This window comes from Balaenoptera acutorostrata, chromosome 21 (genome assembly GCF_949987535.1).
Source record: "Balaenoptera acutorostrata chromosome 21, mBalAcu1.1, whole genome shotgun sequence".
Taxonomy (NCBI): Eukaryota; Metazoa; Chordata; class Mammalia; order Artiodactyla; family Balaenopteridae; genus Balaenoptera; species Balaenoptera acutorostrata.
Genome location: NC_080084.1, coordinates 20,342,148 through 20,363,754, shown reverse-complemented (window position 1 = coordinate 20,363,754; position 21,607 = coordinate 20,342,148). Strand labels below are relative to the sequence as shown.

General features: G+C 35.1%; 1 protein-coding gene across 6 annotated transcripts in view; it reads right to left on the bottom strand.

Moving 5' to 3' along the window:
- Positions 1-2,700: 2,700 nt before the first annotated feature.
- Positions 2,701-21,607, bottom strand: part of TUSC3 (tumor suppressor candidate 3) — a 194,153-nt gene continuing 175,246 nt past the window's right edge. For 2 of the 6 annotated variants that reach the window (XM_057537215.1, XM_028164511.2), the window contains 3 exons: positions 20,024-20,098; positions 16,397-16,487; positions 2,701-3,175 (listed from right to left, as the gene is read on the bottom strand). In XM_057537215.1, coding sequence (XP_057393198.1) covers positions 3,160-3,175; positions 16,397-16,487; positions 20,024-20,098 — 182 coding nt within the window. In that variant the 3' untranslated portion in view covers positions 2,701-3,159. Of the gene's footprint in view, positions 3,176-16,393; positions 16,488-20,023; positions 20,099-21,607 lie in introns of those variants that run through there. The other 4 variants (XM_057537220.1, XM_057537216.1, XM_057537219.1 and 1 more) reach the window with 3 other exon arrangements.

The following is a 21,607-nucleotide window of genomic DNA, read 5'->3' as shown; positions in this document are numbered from 1 at the left end:
GAGTTCTTCATTCTGCCATTTTTGTTGACATATATGCATAATTTTAATGGAAGTAATGCACCAACATTTGGGTGAATGTGAAATGATTTTCCTATTATAGTCTGAATATATGATCTTTATTAAAACTTTGTGTACTTACACTTTAGTTATGATATAAACATTTGCATATATTTCAGAAATATAAGTAGATAAAGAGTATGGAAAATTAAAAAATGACAGATGCTCATGAATTATATAAGTAAATTTAGGGGCTTATATGTACATACTTATACCCTTTGAGTGTAACTAGCTACTATGCTCATCCTTTCCCACTATTAGAAAAAGTACTATTAGATTATTGGTTGGACCCAGTATAGCTTCCTGCTGGCGTATGAAAAGCATCTTGTTTTAATGTTTTAAACTTAACGTTCCTCAGAGCCCACGGAGTTCATTAACTTTCCAAGAGGCCACTCAAATGTTTTGTCCCTAGATGCTACAGCTAATGTGTTTGCCCCTGTCACCAGTCCTTCTTAAAACATGATGTTTAACGTCTTTGGTATGTCATGCCTTACTTAGAATAACCACTCCCTTCATGTACCCTTAGAGAGGTTCTCATGATAGCAAGAAAGGGAATACTTGGCAAGCTCTTTGGTGACAAGATCTCATTTCCCCAAATTACCATGCTTGCTGAATTGTAACTGACAAGGATATTACTTCATGTGCTAAAAAAAAAAAAAATTACAGTAAACACACAACAGTATTGGACTTACTCTTGTGAATATCTAATGCAAGGAAGAGTGTGCTAAGGAAAATGGAACACTTTATTCATCAGATGTTATTATAGATGAAATTTTTATATTAAGATTTAAATGGAATATTACTCCTTTAGATGGAATTTTATATTAAGATTTTTCTCTCCAACTGAGTAGGAAAGTTAATTCCTCTTATTCTAACTGGAGATCGTTAAACATATAATACATTTTTAAGGGAGTCTTGCATGCAGTGAATCTAGCTGAAGTGACATTGGTGGATATAACATAGCACATACAAATTAATTTTTCAATTTAAAGTATTTGGGAAAGGTAAAGATAATATATTTTGTATGTGATTTTTCCACATGGTACATTCTGAAAGCAAACTACATTTGAGCCACTCTCTGTAGCACTTTCCAGTAACAACTTATTTTAAGGCAGATTTTTCCCTTTCCCTAATGCAACAATTGTCTATAGAGAAGCCACATCTTTTTAAACTGAAATTCTGAAAAAAAAATTGTTTTCATAGTTGGCATATTTTTAATATTTGGAGAAAATTACAGAATGTAGGCTAGAATTTCTTTTACTAATCTGAGATAGGGAAGTTTTCCTTACCTCAGTCACAGTGTCTGAGAACTCTCTGTGGTCATGATTAAACATTATTAGGCTTTATACAGAGAGATTAGATGTGTGTTGTTAATAAGAATTTTGAGCTTTAAGGGGACAGACGTAAGCAACTGTAATTAATAAACATTTACTCGATGTAAAACTTGGCCTCAAACTCCAATTTTGATGTTTGTACTGAATAAACTTTAGAAAACAGAAAAGTACTAAATGGATTAAGCTTTATAGGTCAAATGCTACCTAGGTGTAGATATTAAACAAATAATTATGATCACTTAATGGCTTTTCCATAAATGCCATTCCAATACTGAATTCATCAATCTGTGAACAGGAACTAGGGGAATGAATGTGATTTTTAATAATAGATTTTGGGAATATGTAATAGTGTTAACATAGTTCAGAATTTACTTCGTAATTTTTGCTGAATATAATTGTGTTTTGAAAAGATAGCTTTCTTCCTGCTAGCACACATACTGCCCTGAGATTTAACTTCATATACCCTTGTAGGCTTTTATATTTCCCATTCTTTACTGAATTTCATAGATACAAAACGGGTAGGGTCACTGGATATACACCTGGGTCCTGGTTTGAGACTACATAGGTGGAACTCTCAACTAACAAAGTTCTCCATGGTCTATTACTAAGATCTTAATGAAAATTAGATAACAAAGCCTAAAAAAAAAGTTTATTGAGCTGACTAAATAACTGTGTTTCTAAATCCTTCTTTAGGAAGCACCACAGAAAATAGAAGTTCAGGTTTGAGAGTTTGAAAGCCCAGTTACAAGCTCTATTTTTTCTTTGCGGCTTTCAGCTTCCAGTACTTAAATAAGTCAGATAAAATTTACATTTCCTGTCTAAATTCCTGTCTAATTTACAGGGTTGATGTGAAGAAAAAAATACTGCAATGTATGGGAAAGTGCTTTATAAACTAAAATACAATATACAAACATAATAATGGTTACACTCCTATATTTGATTTTCAAGAAAGCGTCATTGAGTCCCTCATATTAGGATAACTAATCTATATCTGGGTCTGGGAATAAGGTTTTGATGGCAAGCTTCTTCCACATAACACAAGGGGAAAATGTCCATAGTGGGTTAGTTTTGTGGTTGTAAGTCTGGATTCTTGGGTGACACTTCTAAAGTTGGAGAAGAATTAATTCCTAGTTGTGGTGTGTTGCTTTCGTTGCCTGATGCCTTGAGGCATGTTGATTTAGTCATGCTGGCTTTACATTTATATTCTGGGAAGGACCTCCATGTCCCAGCGTAGGCATCTGAGCACTGTTCATCCAGCTCCCTGTCCTATCTCCTTTATCTAGTTATGATGAATAAGAACAAAACACTATTTGTAACCATACATGTCCTTTATACTGAAACTGCAGAAAGTATAATTTTTCAGTACATCACATATTTTCATGCATACACCTATCTCTGTACAATCCCAAGAATTAAGATACATTTCATAGTTTTCCTTTACTAACATTGTGGTTTTCTTTACTAGTGAGTGAACAGTTTAAAAGCATGAATTCATAACTGCACTGTCATTTATTTCAACCTATCGCATACAGTGAATATAATATGCTTGAAAAACACTTCAGTGATGCCTTTGTTCTTTCCATATTAAATTTAACCATCCATGTCTATGAATTAAGTTTACTAGGAAAACTCACGTTTAAAAAAATTGTACAAGAAACAGCTGGATTATCACAATCAGCAAGGAAATGAACTCAAGTATTTGAACTAGTATGTCAGGAACACTTTGTCTTCATGGTAAACATTCACTTTACGCAAATCCCACTCGGCTTCATTTAATTAAAAAGCTGAAAAAGAAAGAAAATTATGTGCTGAAAATAAAGAAAACACCATGTGCTTTTTATTCCATTCTAAATTAGTACATGTAAATATAAAATAAAAATGTCATAGTTACATTATTTCACCTCATTCTAATTTTTGTATCAGGGCAATTTCTCTGAACTAGTTCCTGTAATGGGGTCAGGCTTGTGGTAAGAATAGGTCAGGGGTGGAAGCAGTTGTTGATAAGAACTTGAACTTGTGGTGTTTAAGTTTGAGTAACTTCTTTTTTTTTTTTTTTTTAATAGTTGATTAACAATGTTGTGTTAGTTTCAGGTGTACAGCAAGGTGGTTCAATTATACATATACATCTATCTCTTCTTTTTCAAATTCTTTTCCCATTTAGGTTATTACAGAATATTGAGCAGAGTTCCCTGTGCTATACAGTAGATCCTTGTTGGTTATCTATTTTAAATATAGCAGTGTGTACATGTCAATCCTAACCTCCCAATGGGTAACTTCCGTGAGCCATTCTCATTGTTAGCTAGACCATTAGTTAAATCGGCATTTAAACTGACAATGTAGGGGAAGAAAAGGGAATGGATTGAAACACATTTGGAGTGGGCCATTTCAACGTCCTAAACAAAATATTTTTTTCTGGTTATTTAATCTATAATGCATTTCTTAAAATAACTAAAGACTTTTAAGGATTTTATAATTTCATTATATTGAACAGCCAAAAAAGAATGTATTATAAATCATAATAAAAATATCATCAGATTCTGATGAAACAACACAAATATGTATTTCTATATGTACATATAGAAATACAAGTAAAAAGTAACTATTTTTCCTTTCTTAACTTCCCTAAGCAAAACTTTAACCTATGAAAAGAAATTTAAGTTTGTAAAATCGTGAGTCAATTTAAACAACATTCTTTAAGCTTTTGTTGGTTATTTGTACCTTTCTGCTAACAGGTAGCAACTTTTTTTTCTAAAGTCTTGACAACATAACTTTAGGACAACCAGAGATGAACCAATTCTTAACTAAATATTAAAAAAAAAAATTAATGGTTACTATAGTTGAAAAGCCATGTAGTTGGGACACTGTTCAAACTAGTAAGTTTAATACTTGAACATTTAAATTATAATATCCTAGGCATATGTTACTTTGTCTTTCTGAACCTCGGTTTCCTCATTAGTGAAAAGAACGGTTGTTTTGGATGATTTCTAAAGTTCTTTCCAGTGCCAATATTTTATAATCCTGGTGATACTATATGCTAATATTTTATAATACTGGTGATACTATATGCTAAAAGTAAATATATGTATTATAAAACATTATATAAAATATTTAAACATATATTTTAAATATATGTTATCTATATTGGTTTACATTATATAATAAAGTAATTATGCAATACAAACTAAACTTTTTATTACTCTGTATCTGTTTCTGAGGAATTACTAAATTACAAGATAGAAATCATTGTGCTGATATCTAGATGCAACAAGACATTGCTTCTATTTTTGTGGTAACAAGTTATGACTTAAGTACTGCCAGGGTAACCAATGCCATGAAGAGTCAGAAGTAAAATTCCTCAGAACATTAAGATACAGATGCTGTTCAATCCACATAATCCTTAACAACACTGATGGCAAAGCGGGTACATATGTCATGTGTAGATGAACACTTCGGCTTTCTCTGTCCTCAATTAAAAGACTGCCCTGAAGATAAAGCTGACCGAAGAATAAGGGTTAATGAAAAAAGAAAACCTGATCATAAAATATTTAAAACTGTAATTAAAGTTGAAAAACTTATAACTTAAAAGAAACCTGAGAATTTATAGTTTCTTTTTTTGTGTGAAAAATAGTCCGCACATTTCCAGCGAGGGAATACTAAAGATCACCTTTTAGCACTGCTAGAAGTATTACCATCATAAAAGCAAGAATAGTAATATGACCTTTATGGTCACTTTATACCTGCTAACTTTCTGATGCTGGAAAGGTTAAAAAGTTTCTACAACTTTTTATATGTTGCTACATTCACAGAGTAAAAGGATCTTTGTATTTTCTTAATATTGAAATAGACTAAGAATCCTTAGTTACCAAGGTATTTGTTTACGCCAGGGTTTTTTCCAAACTGAAATATTTTTAGAAAACTGTTAAAATAATCTTTTTTTATATATTATTATAAAATGAGAAATACATATTTAATCTTGAACTGATCATTCTATTGTACTAAAATAAAAGTTTAATCTAGCAGAGTACTATCTAATTTATATTTAAAATAATCTTTTTCATAAAGAGTTATAAGCATTTGTTCAAGACACCAGAAATACCTGAGGCACAAAAGTGTCAAATATTTTGTTAAGATGTTTCTTAGAAAAGTATGAACTATTATTCTCCAGGTAATCATTCAATAGTTCATGTTTGATTTTATTTTTTTATTATATAAATGTCCAAGTTGTGTTCCAGTATGAATGTTTTATACTGATTTCATCACTCAAGAAATAAGTTCCCTCATTTCTATGTATCAGGGTCTGACATACTTTTTGCTCTTCTCACATTTACCTGTCTAATGTTGATGTATCATCTAACGGTTCTCATAGATTCATGCTTCTAATACTGTTTGGATATTAACTTTCCTAATAAGGCTTATTATAAAACATATGCAATGCTTTTGTATCATACTTAAAAACTGCTGAATGCTAAAAACTGAATATATTCCTCTTATTTGGAATGTATTTTTCAGTGTTGCAGTCTGTTTCCTCAGAGGGAGAAGCTGCCTTGGGTGCTATAATCAACTTCTGTCCACCCGCCGTCATGAATGAATCTCATGACAATTCATGGTAGTCTATACATGCGTAACACTGACTACCGTGGCTGGCTTATTCTCAAGTGAATACATGCATGGTCAGCCCTAACTCAGGTAGCAGTATAAGACGGATGCTACTTGGCAAGGTTATCGACCTGTACCCAGGAAGAAAAGGTAGAGGCCAGGACCAGCAAATATGCCCCAGAAGCTCCCCTTCTCCTAGCCTAAAGGGATGCAAATATTCCCTTCTAGTGTGTAACTTTATTATTGCTTAAAGTACATCAGGGATGCCGAGGGGCCTTGTATATACAAAGTCAAAGCACTTCTCCCTTTAAGTCTGGCTCTCTGCTAATGCTCCCTCACAGTAGCAAATATTCAGGATTTAGATAAAAATGCAGTCCCTGACTTGCTGGGGAGTGATATTCCAAAAGTTCATAAACAAGCTTATTATTTGAAATCAAGTTTTTCTAGAGAAAGATTATTTAAAGTAGTAACTATTTCCTCAAATTCAGGGCCCCCAGAAGTCAGCTTCAATCAGTATTCAACAAGACTTACTGATCATCTACTGTGTAGAAGAATATTATGAATAGAAGGGTGTTGCAAGAAAAGGAATGATTGAAAGTCATGGCCATTATGTTTCTTCTCTAGAGGAGAGAGACCTGGATACCATAAAATATAACACAGTGACGCACTTGATAAGATGGCAAAGAACAATTTAAACAAGCAAACGAAGGAAAAAACTGGGAACAAGTGAAATGAAGGGATAACAGCCTAAGCGAAAGGAGCTGATGGAGGAAAGACAAATTATGAGAACAGATTCCGTGTGTGCCTTACGGCTAAACCAGGAGTCCGCACACTGTGAAAGGCCTGGAAGTCAATATTTTAAGCTATGCGGGCCGTAGGTCTCTCTCAGAATTACTAAATTAAACTGCTCTAGGGCAAAAGCAGCCAAAGACAAGGCATAAACAAATGAATCTGGCTGTGTGCCAGTAAAACTCTATTCATGGACACTGAAGTTTGAATTTTATATAATTGTCACATCACAATATTCCCTTTTTTCCAGTGATTTGAACCTTTCTTAGTTTATACGGCACACAGAAATTGGCAGTGGGCTAGATTTGGCCCAAAGGCAGTAGTTGCTAACCCTGCTGTAAACCACAGGGTGCAGTGAAGGCTGTGCTGGAGGATGAAACAGACGGAACCAAACTTTAATATACCCCTTCCCTCGGTTCAAAATATATACAAGTCAAACTGCTGACATCCCAGCTTGAGTGTTGGGATTATAAAACATTTTATTTTATTCAGTTTCTTGATATTTTCTAGAAGGAACCTGTATGAACTTTTCCTTCTTTCTGGTTAGCCATCACTGGATTTTGATGAAGCAGCAGCATAATCTGTGCATATCTTAAAAAAAATTCTGCATTACTCTCGAGTAAGTGATGGCTTATCGATGGTAACGACTAAACACAGAGATAAATTAGGAGGCTGGGTGATATTCTGAAAAAGATACTAGGTATATAAATTAGGACAGCAGCAGGGGGAATAGAAAGTGATGGAGGCCAAACTGACTCCAAGGTTTCTATCTTGTATGATTATGAGAATAACAGTGTCGTAGGGAAAATGGGCAGGGCAGGAGACACAGGTTTGGAGCAGAGAGTTTGAGCTTGGCTTTGGGGTTGAGGGTGAGGGGTTAATGTGGTATTAAGGTCTGTTTCTAGATCTCAGGAGAAAGATCAGGATTTAGCATGTATATTGGGGACTGAGAAGTAATCTAAAAGGAAAAAGGAAGGTCCAAGAGTGCCATGTTACAAAATCCAGGGCATAACATGTCCAAGAGGAGCTAGTTAACTAAAGTCCTAGAAAGGTTACACGGGTTGCAGAATGAGAAGAGACATCTGGATTTGGTTATTGGGTGGCTACTGTAGACCCATATTACATGTAATATGTAATGTTTGTTCCTTTTCTCTTCCTGTGAAATAGCTGAACAGGCACCAAATAATGGTTTGCACTTTGTTTTGACTTCTCTTAATTAATTTATCTGTTCCCCAGTGTTTTAAAAAACCAGAATGTATGCGGTGCTCTTGAATGAATGAATTCTGTCCAATTGGGAGCAGGTTAAATTCTCTACCAAGATCTTCAGCTGGACGGAATTTTCTTGTCTAATGTTCTCACTTCCTGTTCTCAAACTGGGAAAGAAGTCAGAAACATCATGGTTATGTAATGGCACTCGGTCGCACAGAAATCACTTCTGTGGATAAGGGGCAGCTGCTCCGATTTCATCTTGGAGCCAAAGATGTGCAGAAGGGAGGAAAAGCCTTGGTTCTTTACTCAGAACAAGGATAGGCCACTAGTGAACTCACTCCTGTTCCCCTGGCCTTGTAGCTAGTAGAACTTAATGAGTCACTCTTCTCAGGATTTTCTAACCTTTATATTCACAAGTGTTCTAAGGGGATGCAGGGAGAAGTAGTTATGGCTGTCAGCCAGGCCTCTTCAGCCAAAAGCCCTGGGGCTCTCTTCTTTGTAACAGAAAATTACCAAATCCAGAAAAGTCTTCAGGTCTGAAGTACATGATCTAAAATAAAGCCCTAAAGAAATTCAGGACTTTATTAGGAGTTGGGAAAGGGATCTTTGGGAATGGAAACCTTTCTATTGATATACCTACAGTTACACAGGGTGAGAGCTGTCAAGTTTAACGACTGTTGAGGCCTCTTCTCTACAGCCTACAGAGCGGGGCACTTCGGAAGAGTCTGGATAACATTATTGTTACTATAACTAGGTGTGGTCAGAGATGTGGATGCTAGGTCTGGGGGGAAAAGACCAATAAAGCTAGCATGTGGGGTAAGGTTGAGGGACAGGTGAACAACAGAACTTCTAGATCACAGGAGCTTCCTACTCTTTCCCTCCTTTCGGGGGTTGCTGAATGGTGGAGTTTCTGCCGGCGTAAGAAAGTTGTGTTTGCACAGTGGAAATAACCCTCTAGAGCTTCCTTTGCTGTGTGTGTCTCTGCTCAGACCATGTGTTCTGAGGTTTGAGGGACTGCAGTGGAAAATCAAAAAACCTGGGCTCTGAGTTTTCTATAAAAATTACTTTGGATTTATACACAGGTTCCCAGTATCTATTTCTGAATTATCAAATGTTGATTAAAAAATCAGTACGTGTTTAGAAGACTTGTATTTTATTATTCTGGATATTAAGGCTTATATTGTTTGTTAGTGGGAAAAGGCAGTTGACTATGTTTTTCCTCAGCAGAATTAAACATATTTCTGTCAGTTGTTCTGCTTTCCTCCCTCAAGTAATAAAACAGAAGTAACCAAATAGAATTATATTTTGTTTGAAGTGGTGGGCATATGCATGCATATGAATATTATTGTTTAAAAAAACATACTGTGTTTGTCAGTGGCTAATTCCATGGGTCAAAGTCTATTGCTGGAAATTTTTATCTGAGGGCTTGTCCCTGTAGCAGCTAAGTACAACAGCGTAAGGCTGGGATACGAGCTCTCATAGCTCTAAGTTATCTTGCATTTGTAAAACAATAGTTGGCCACAACTTGTCTTACTTATGAGATAAATATTATGGTTGTTATCCGAAAGATGAGGAAAACTGAGGCTCAGAGAAGATGAAAAGACTTGCCTGAGGTTACAGTTTTAAAGTGCCATGGTCCAAATCACATCTTCTCACTCAAAGTCCAGATCACTTTCCAATACACCACAGTGAAATACAACAATATGGAGAAAATAGTCCTTAAGATTCGATTTCCATTTGTACAATAGTATTACAAAGATTTAGCACTGTATTCTTTGTGTAGATAAGATAGGACACACACAGCGGTGCCGCTATAGCACTCCAGCTCTTCTCTGAACCACCTCTAAGTCTTTGGTCCTTTACGTCATTCTTCAAAGCTAGAACTCAGCATCAGAAAGGCAATCCCAGTGAAATTCTTATCAATGATACATATTGTGGATTGATCACCACACCATTTCTGTATTTTCTTTTGGTATGGCTCAAGATTGTGTTTTATATTTTCCCTACAGACGAAAGATCTACATCTAAGTAAGATGTAGAAAGGAAAGTGATATTGTTACATAGTGTACGTCCTGGGATTTTTTGCCTTGCTGTGCTTGTTCACTAGCATACTTTTCTCAAAATTCATTAGGAATATCTTTCATGTCTAGCTTTTATTCTGTACTTTCCCTTACTGAATGTCAATCCTTTTTTTGGTTATTCATCATCTCTCAAAGTAACCAAAGCCATCATGAATTACAAGTATCTTGTTAAGACAATGGAATAGTTTCTATGTCCATTGTAAGCTTAATTAATACATATTTTTACATTTACTTTTGATGCCAGCCAGCTCAGGATCATTTTGAGGTTGCAATAAGTATCTTTAGAGCCCAGGTTTCTGGAATAATGTTTACACACTCCACACACCCTTCTAGGTGTGTGGAACAACCCAACAACTCCATGGGGTATCATGTGATGTGAATTCCACCTTCTGGAGTTGTGCAATGTGGCAAACCAGTACTCTTCTCTCCACTATGTTTCTATCTTAATGGCTCCTGTTGCAGTTAGATAAGGAATAAATAAAAAATGTTTTTGAATAAACATATTCAATTAACAAGTATATGATGAGCACCTACTATGTGCACAACACTTTGGAGATATAAAAAAGGCATTTCCAAGGACCTTCTCTAAAATACCTTACGATACTCTAGAATGAAAAGAACTGCAACACACAAAAGTTATATATGAATACTTAATGAAAAATGTTAACATGGTAAGGTGCTACTGAATAACCAAGTGCTGAAATGGCTAGTACAGGCAAGAGGTAGGTTAAGTAATTACTTCTGAGAACCCACTACCTTTCAGGCACTACAAATTGATTATATAATTTATCCCCTCAAAATTCTCAGATAGGTATTAATTATTATGCCAAGTTTACAGACGAAGAAACAAGCTTAACAAAGCTGTTATCCAACCCCATAACACTACTTTTAGAGGTGAAGAAAAATGAGACTCAAAAGTTAAGTAACTCCAAGTCCCAAAGTTAGTGAAGAGAACGGAAGATTCAAACTTGGATCCATGTGATTGCAGAGCCAGAGTTCTTAACTAACATACAAAATTGCATACTGAATTTGAACTCAGATCTTGTGATTCTAAACATTATTTTTCCATTATACCATACTACCTCTCAAAGACAACCAAAGATTCGTAAACAGGAAGCAAAGTGACAGAATTAGTAGAGAATGTTTCATGCTGTTTTCCTACTAAAACAGACTTGATATGTCAAATAGTTTTATAGAAATTTTTTGAAGAAAACTTTGAATCAAAGTGTGTCAGTGGAAAACAGTGGGAAAGTAATTACCCATAATGGAAGACTCTCATGTATGACTGCTAGCACTTTACTCTTCTTAGAAAATGGAATAAGCCCTAAAGTTAATCTTTAATACACAAGATGAATTCAGTGCTATCACTAGAATAAAATTCCTTCTTTTTCTGAACTATGGCTCAGATGGTAATTACATCAAATTCTTAATAATCTTTGATATTTCACTGATAATTTCAAGGGATTCGAGAGCCCAATGAAGTTCATCAAAAGGTTCAGGGAAAATCTGTTCTTCACGCAACTGAACCATGCAAATAAAAAACAACAGTTGCCAATCCCAAACTCCCTAACAACAACAACAACAACAACAAAAAGACAAAAAAAATTGTAAATCACTATATTGTACACCTGTAACTTATATGATATTGTACATCAACTATACATCAAAAAGAAAGTGAAAAAAATAAACCCCAAAACAACAACAACAAAAAAACCCCCAAAACAACAGTTGCTTAATCTTTAGCGTAAAAAAATCCTGCTTAGGAAAAATTAAATATAAATGTGTAAAATCTTTATATCAGAACTAATGAGAATAATTAGCATCAAAGAGTTATTGAGTAATTAATACTATGTGCCCTTTACTAAGTACCAGGCAATGTGCTAAGTGATTTACATCATGTAATCTTTACAAATATCAAAGTATGTAAACATTTCCTATTTACAAATGAGAAAACCAAGGTTTAGAAAAGTTACTTAACTTTCCCAAAGTCACTGAGCTAGTAACAGGTAGATCAGGGATTTAAATGAGGGAAGTTTGCTTATTGAAACTTAAAGATGATCTGGGAGAATTTAGTGATGGCATGAAACATGTTGATACTGTGGGAAAAAACCCTTCAGACTAAAATGTGGGGAAGATTTAAGGAAATAGAGTAAACATGTAACAGACTTTTATCCCTTTCAGCAAGTACATAGACCAAAACCAAAAAATATAGCAGTGTGAAGTACTCAGAAAATAGGAAGCGCATGAATGTTTAAGGTTTTGTGAGGTTTAAAATTAAAATAAAAATGAAAAGCAAAAAGATCATTCCATATAGAAGAAATTAAAGGTTGTATATCAGACAATTCAAAATTGTGAGGAAATAAAAAATTAGTTTTAAAATAAATCTGGACATAGTTCTGTGCATCAGAGGCATTTCTTGGTACAAAGGTTATAATTCACAAACCTAAAACACAGATATCAAAGCCTACCAAAGGCTGGGACGTTACACCCAAGAGAGTACTTTGGCATTGGAGCCAAAGCCCCTGGCTAAAGGTGTTTTTCAGTTAGTAGATGGTGTTATGTTCAAATATGCATTTTCAGTAAAGGACATCTCTTATCCAAAGTACTGGTATTATCTAAAGTAGGTAGAAGTGGGAGGTTTTTCCATTCTTTTTGAAGAAAACTGTTTATTTGTCCTGGCAGTTCATCTCAAAGTCAAGGAAATGGTCTTGGTTGAGAAAGTCTTCTTTTTTTTTTTTTTTTTGCAAGCCTACTTCAATGTATGTCTGGCACAAAGGATTGGATTGATTTAGCTCTTGGTCACCAGGGTTTATGATTCATTATACTAGGCACTAGCTCTCATTGAATATGGACATCCACAATGTCTTTTCAGAAGTACCCAGGCCAGGACATACCTCTGGAATATGGAATACCTTTCCTCTTGCTATAATGATGGTGTCCAGTATCTCATTTTCTCATTCCCTACAAACTACTTTTATCCGATAGGAGCAGTATTTGGTTTGGTTTTTATTTATCAAATACTATAATGCTGGTACCACAGACACGGCTTCTGGGAATGCAAAGTGCTCCTTCAGAGTGTGGTGCTATGTTCATAGCTGACCAAACCTCTCCCATAGGATACTGCAGTGGGAAGTCGTCTCTTTTCCTTTTTTATTAACGTGTCATCTTTCAGCTATTCCCAGAATTATTTCTCTTGTCCTTTCTTTCATTTATTCCCTCTCTCACTCTGGCTTTTGCTATCACCTTTGCTTTCTCTCCAGTGAACTAGTTGGACAGAAATTTTTTTCACTGTACTGCCAGGTTTTTAGAACTTAGCTCAGGATTTATCCAAATCCCTGGTATATATACTCTCTCCAGTCCTTTTGGCAACACTTGCTCTTGATGTTAATCATCTATTTATTATCATAGTCATTCGTAAGAGAACTGATAAAATTTCTAAGAAAAAACCTTATTCTGAAGGAAAATGATGCAGTGGATTAAAAACAAACCCCAAAGCAATACCTACCATTACTAAAGTAACTCTGGCATATATCCACGTGTTAGACTAATAAGAGAATAAAGCTTTTCAGACGCAAAGTTGGTATTTTTTGCTCATAATGCTCCCCTCTACCATATTTTGTTAGCTCAGAGGGATGCTGTAAATGTAATGAAGGGAACACATATAACCTATTCTATCAACCTGACAAGGCAAGAGAATTTGATGATGAACGATTGGACAGGTATGAGCTAGGAGGGCTAGAAGGATTTATGGAAGTGTGATGAACGACACATCACTATATCCATGGAAAAGACAGAATGCAGAAAAGCAGATACGAACAGAAGTTCTTAAGAGGCTGAAGAGGAATATTAGAAAGCTTTGAAGTGATACAGGAAGAGATGAATAAACTAAAAGAATGATTTAAACTGGGCAGTGAAATAGCTGGATGGCTAAGTCCTGCAACAGCGCAGCAGACAGTGGAGCTTGCAAGAGTGGAGTCCAAAGCCAGGATCCTGCCTTCACGTCTCTGTAATGACATGTCACAGTCTCTCAGTGCACTGGGTTTCCCAGGCTTTTTTGCTGAGCTCTGTTCTGATTCTGTTTCTTGGCAGCTCCTTTTATGGGTTTTCATCTAAACTATGTCAAATTTCATATTCACCAACCACTCTTGGGCGTGATTTCCATCTGACCTCTTACATCTCCACTTCCAGCCCTGTGAGGCCAGCTAACGGCAAGCCCAGTCCTTGTTTAGCCTGGTGGGCCCTCGACAAGGGAGTGTGACTGTGGCCCAGTAAGAATGGTCGATGCCACACTCATAAAGAAATAAGCTTATACTCTGGTTCAGAAATGCTTACTATGAATATCTAGGGTGAGGCCTGGAATAGGTATTTTGAAAAGCTTCCCAGGTGACTTACATGTCCACTCCTGGTAAAGAATCAGAGGATTAGAGACTTATACTACTAAATGACAATTACTTCTTGGGAAAAAAGTACAAACTTAAACTCTTCATATCATAACAAAATAGTGCTGTCAAATGTAACATTATTCTATGGAATGAGAAAAACAACTTTTCTCTACTTGTTCTAACATAGCGATATAATGACTAGGAAAATCTAGATAGGGGATGATATTCTTGCTAGATTTTGATGCTCTGATGTATAAGGGAAGCTGGGATTCGCTCTTTACCTTCCCCTGTTTTCTGACCGTCAACTACATAGGTTTTTTAAGAATCGCACAACATCCCTTACTATACTTTACCTTTTATTAAAATAGACACCTTTCATGGACACTGTAAATGCTGTAGGTTGAAATGAATTAATTTAACTGTTTTTGGCACCCTGAATAAAAACTTAAGAGAAATAGAAATACTCTTCTACAGATTCCATCAACAGAAAACATGCAAGTCAAACTAAGACTCCAGTCGTACAGAACTGTGATTCTCAGTCTTAGGATAGGGGAAAAAGAAGAACATAAACTGCATCTTTCTTGGGCGTACTTAATCTGGGATTTGATTAGTCTGATTTCACATTTTCAAAACCAAAATCAGATAGCCAGCCAATGTCAAGAATAAAATCAAGAAACTGGAGGCTTTAATTGCCTTTCTTATTACTCTTCTTGCCCTCAGAACTAATGTTTTTTAAAAATTCACTTACGCTGCAGGCAGGATTAAAGGTAGATGGCCTCACAGCTCAGATCTGATACTCACATTTCTTCCACTCCTTTAGTACATTTATTTTTAATGGGTGTGAGAAGAAGAGATTGGAAATGTGCCTCTGTCTATATGAGAAAAGAGAGAGGTGGGGTTGAAGCATCTTACTCTTCATTATAAGCCCATAATCAGATCTCTGTCACGGGAGTAGTTCTGTGCCCCAGAAAAAGCTATACATTGCTGCCATCACCTATGTAGAAACATTCTCTTAATATAATTGCTCAGTTCACATGCAAAAGGGATGTAAGGTATGAGATTTTATTTTCTATCAATATATCATCAGTTCTACTATCTCAACAGAAAAGAGTTTTCAAAATCTCTGAGAAAGGAAATACAGCACCTTTACTTATTAATTAGAGAGAAGGGTGGGTTATTAGAAGGACTCCCTAGAGAAAGAGAAAGTGGAATATTGATTCCTTTGAGAGAAGCTGAGGGAGGAATGTGGTCAAGAAATGAATCTGCCTAATTCATGACCTGGACGACTCTAATCTGATCTAATCATCAGTTGTATTTTGCTTTAGTGAAAAGTATACTTTGGTTATAATAACATCATTTTGGAACGAATTTTCAACATCTTTCCATCCCCAATTATGAAAATATGTTGGTGAAAATCTTAGGAGATACTCATTATACAGCTTCCAGTGACCAGACATTATTTTATCATTTAATTTTCCCTTTCAAGTTTGCTTTTCTTATTTGAAAAAAAGCTAAAGCTTTGCAGAATTCAAAAGATGATGCAGTTTATTGGACACTGAAGAGTAGATTTTATGAGAAAAAAATTTTGCAAATGAAGTAAAAATCATGATGGACAGGCAAACCAAGACAAGAAGAAATTCTGATAAATTCCACAAAATTTAAAACATTTTGTTATATGTTTATGTACATATGTAATATGCATATGACATGTATCTCTAAAATAAAACGATACTATGCTGGGGAGCGGGAACCATGCCTTGTATCTCCTCCATATAGTCTATGCGGAACACATGGCAGGTGCTCAAAAACTTGCTTAACAGAGTTTCAAGTCACTTGGCAAGTAAGTTAGCTACTTTATATTAATCCTTAAAATATATATTAACCATTGAAATTCTGTTTATTCTATTAGTTAAAAATGAAAACAGTCACATTAGTATAATGATATTACCTGTAAGGGTAGCCGTGGTACTTGGAACGAAATATTGAAAGTAGAAAGCTGAAGAAGAAGACCACCAGGCCTAATCCCACTAGACAAATGACTAGAAAGAGACAGAAAACTCCATTGGTCTAGACACACACAAGCCAAATGTTTATATTCTTTAAATGCGCTCAGTTCATTCCAGCGCACTCACACGCACCGGTTCATGGCACATGCAGGTACAGCAAACCAGACTGTCACTATGTTCCACATTCTTCTCAATGAAAATGTACTGTTTGGGGTATGAAGACAACCAAAGTGACTGATCTAAGTCTTCTGGTGGTTTTCTTCTCTTACAGAATTCCTACAAGTACTAAAATGCCCCCAGAGGGATCAAAACAAAACACAACAAAATATGTGATAAACCGCAAACAAGTTTATCAGCCCCTGCACTGTGAAGTACTGGCTATATTAGCAGAGACATTTGCATTATTAGAATGTGCAATATAATTTTATTTTCAGATGCCATGGAATATTTACAAAGAAATGTAATTTTAGGTTATTGGCTAGATGATTGCCTCAGTAAAAAGCCTGTTACTTAACAAATAACAGTTCGTCCCAGCACGCTGAAGGCTAGGAACAAAAGCTTGGGGAGTGAGAAAATATGAACTCTGTGACAGTCAAAGCAGGAGAAAATCCTCCTAAATTGCTGGTTATAGTGTCACGGTATTACTGTTTGTTTGTTTTACAAAGGAACACACGGTATATGTTACAGCAGAATGTGCTTAGGCTGTGGTCTAGGTTTTCAGTATCACTTTGTCCAAGGCAAGTTGACAACAGGGAAATTTCTTTTCCTTTCTGTTATGGTTAGGAAGATTTTACTCTAAAGTAGATGACTAATCAAATATATATAATATATATAATAAAAATGTATGCAAATACATATATTGGATTTTAATTAAATAAGATACATTGCTATTAGTAAAATAAACAAAACATAAATGCTTAAAAATCTGAGCCAATTAAATGCAGGTATGTTTAGAATAAAAGAAAACATAGGTATATTTAGAGAAATAGAAATTTATTTAAATTTGTTCTGTAAATAAGTAGAAATTAGTTCTCTTAATAAGAAATAGCTAACCGTCTCTTAAGAATAAAACATTTGCACGATACTTGTATCCTTTCGTTAGTTTCAGGGAATTCTTTAAAAACACTGAAATATCTAATATAATTAATTATAAAAGAAAGGGGAAGACAAAAGAGATTAAACACACTAAGACAGAAGGAAACAAGGAAGATTAAACAGTTCTATACGCTGCTATAGTGATGAAATACGATTTTTAAATTAATCTAGCATATAAATTAGACCAGGTTTAATTACAATCCTGGAAATCAGGGAGTAGATAAGGTATGGCATTGTTAAAACATGGTCTAGAAATCTGTCAGTTTTCTTTCAACTCTGTAGGAATACCATTCTCTCAGTTTTGAGAACAAATTGCGAAAAGTCCTAAGTGCTTAATAGCGTTGAGCTGCAGCCTCTGTGGCATTTCATTTCAGATAACACTCATGAAGGTGAACTTCAAATGAATATTGGCAGAAAGCAAAGCAAAAACAGTTGCTGAATACCACAGAAATGAAAAACACCTTTTTTTCCTTAAATTATGGAATGTCCAAGTATGACAGACACTAGCCACTAGACATAGCAACTGTGCTTACCATAATCTTAGTAAACCCAGAATTAATGACATGATGCTTTACTTTATACCTTCCTACATTTGGCATTACCAAATACTTCTTCCTTTCCTCTGTCTTCTTCTCCAGAAGCTGAGTAAAACACTTTTTCACTCCCTTTGCCGCTTTTGGTAGCCTCATCTGATTGTGTTCGATGGGAAATAAGCCTCAAAATGTGATCAAGTAAGACAGAGTATATTACTTGATTCTATGCAGTGGAACAAAATAATGCTGCTCAAGTACTCGCACGTGGGGGAGAGGGCCCGAGACAGGAGTCAGTAATGACCCAACAAACCACTGCAGCCCGTACGAGATAACATACTTGTGAGAAGAAAATGCTATGACGACACGGACGCATTCTGACCTGGGCAATAATAATCACAGTACTTGTATTATATCAAAAATAAAAATCACACTGGAATCAAAAGGGATCATTTAAAAATATATTTCCTATTCCCCCACCCCTTCTGTCTCTCTCCCCCCACTCACACACACTCACACACACACGAATAAATAAACTGGCAGTGGGTGGGGGCTGGAGTGATTATTTATATATATATAATTATAGACCTGCGATTAAAAAATTACTACATATTTCTTACTATTTTAATATGAAGGATACATGATAAATACAGAAACACATAAGAATTTGTCCTTATAAATATTACTTGTCAGTCCCAAGAACGTCACATTCATTATTCAAAACATAAATCACAAAATGTTCTGAACAATGATTAACTAAAGAAAGTAATGCATTCGTCGCTTGTGTAGTTTCTTTCTAACAGTGTATAGATGGCATCATGGGAAAACAGAGGGTAGACTTAAGTGTCTTACATCCAAAACATTTCAACACTTAAGATACCTAAGAATTATATTTAGAAATCACTATGACTGACTTACATACATGTCGCCATAACTAAAATTCCCATAAAAAAATAAGTCTGGATTTTTATTTTAAACTTCTTAATAAATTATGAGTCTTTTCCAGATGCCTGTGTTCCTCATACATACATTCTGGGTTTTAAAAAGGGTTCAGAAATGCAAAGCATATTGGGAAAAATCTTCATTATAGGTTTCTGGAAGCATAATCATAAACTCACATAGGGACTTTATATTAATTATAGAAAAATCTGTGGCAGGAAATACTGAATTTAAGGCTGTCTGTCCTTTCCTAACCTATGCTCCTCAGGGCAGAAGATTTTTCCCATGTGTTTTTTCCCTTTTCCTGCCAAAAATATGTTACTTTATAAACAGGTATTCTTTTTCTACAACTCCCTGAGAGGAACAGTTCTGTCAAAGGATAAAACGTAGTCACCTTGTTAAGACATAGTGCTGGAACTTGGTAGAGTTGTAAATCTTGGAATATCATTGGAAAAGGCAAAGACACTGGAAAACATGGTATCATGAAATGCCCCCTTTCTAAATGTTGCTAAAAGGAGGTTTCGGAGGTAATCGGAAGTATAATATTTCAGGGTACAAGACCTATGCAAAAACTTCTCTGTCTGAGTCAGTCCTTGAATCCATACCTGATTCTTGTGGCACAGGGAACATATCATTAGCCAGTAAAGCCTCTGAAGACTCTGCCCGCAGAATTTTCCACCTCTTCTTGTAGGGTGGACATGACTACAGAGACTACAGCTTCAGCAGAGATGCGTCATAGCACCCCAACCAAGGGTGAATAAGAGCTCATCTTTATATCCAGTTCCAAAGAAAATCACCCAGTCCCATTTTGGAAGAAATGTATTTTTAAGTATTTGCACACACACATCCAAGAAACAGAAAAAAGTAAGAAACACCACAACTGTCTTCAAACCAGAACATTTCTTTAGAAGTTCATTTACAGAGGACTTTTATCTATTTCCCATTTGATTTAAATGAAGCTTAAGACTAAAACAAACTTAGAAAAATACCAACACAGAGACTTACTCCGTCTTTTTCCAACATCGCCTTTGGATGTTGCCGCTTCATTTAGAAGAACCATCCCCATGGTGATAGCAGCATCTATAGTAGTTGTCAAGGAAACAGTAGAAATAGATGCAAATAAAATCTATTAATTTTTCTGGATCTGAACACAATGTGTTCTGTCCCAGAATGATTAAATTACAAACGCACACAGAGGTAAATGCAATTTATTCTCTTTATATAAGATTACCGCTCTTTGTGTATTTAATTAAATATGCCTTAATTTTTAGACTATATAACCTGAAACTTTGAGATTTTAAAGGTCTAATTCTAAATGCCCTTAAATTCCAGAACTTTCATAGTGCATAGGAATTATAAACTCTCAAAACCAATAATGGTATTTCACATTATACATAAAGATATACACCAGTTACAATTAGAATGACAATTTATTGGCAATCATAGAAAATTAGAATATATTCAGCATGGGTCCAACCAACCAACCTTGGCTGGACGCCTCATGCATACAAGAGAAAAAGCCACTACCAGCCCCATGCAATACCATCCCCCTGCCCGACACACATGTATACCACTAAACTTTGAGGGAATCCACAATAACACAGAGGTTTGAAAACCACTGAAATTTAGATAATTACTAAGTTCTTTGTGTTTCAATCATGTCGTCATGGCCTGAAAGGACAAGGTAAGAGAATGAATGTTTTGCAGTAGCAGTATGTTAGTTTGTGGACTTTAAGGATTCATTATTCTTAAGGTGTTTTGGACAATTTACTGATATAAACTCTCTCGAGTCCAGAGTCATAGGAGGTTGCCAATAATAAAATGATCGAAAAATTAAAAGCTTGTATCACTCAAACTGCTGATACACAGGGAATTTCGACTGCTTAACTTAGTTCTGTGGAGCAGACTGATAGGACTGATGTAGATCCTTAATAAGGAATTAAATTAGGGTTCTCCTTTCATCTTTCTTTGGCAACACCCTTTTATATTCATGTAGAATTCGAATCTATACATTTATGTACATACTTGATCTACTGAAAATTCATAGAGTTCTGGATTATTTTAACTATCACAAAAACATTTTTTATAAATATTCAAAATATAAATGACACTTAAAAATGATTTTATACAGATAATATAAATGAAACAAATATTTCTTTTATGACACCATCTGCTCAGTAGTTTCCAAAATTCCTTTATAAAACAGGGAAAATCACAGTATGTTTATTTCTGGGGAAAACAAGTTTTAAAAATTTAAATGCTTTAAAATTTTAATGAGAGTAAAGCCATATAGTCAATATTCTCAGGATAAAACTGAATACATGAACATAATATACGTGTGTGTGTGTCTTATTAGCACACACAGACATAAATATGCACTTAGGGAGAAGTTATTAAGCAAATTATATTTTATTGGATATTAACTATGGTCACTCAAGTGTAATATAACCCTGTTAATATATCTTCATACGTGTTATTTTTACTGCTGTCCCTCTGTAAATTGCCGCATTATTATGTCGTAAACTATGTGACCTACATGCTGCTCATTTGATTGCTTTTGAACTTCACACAAATTCAAACAATGTTGTT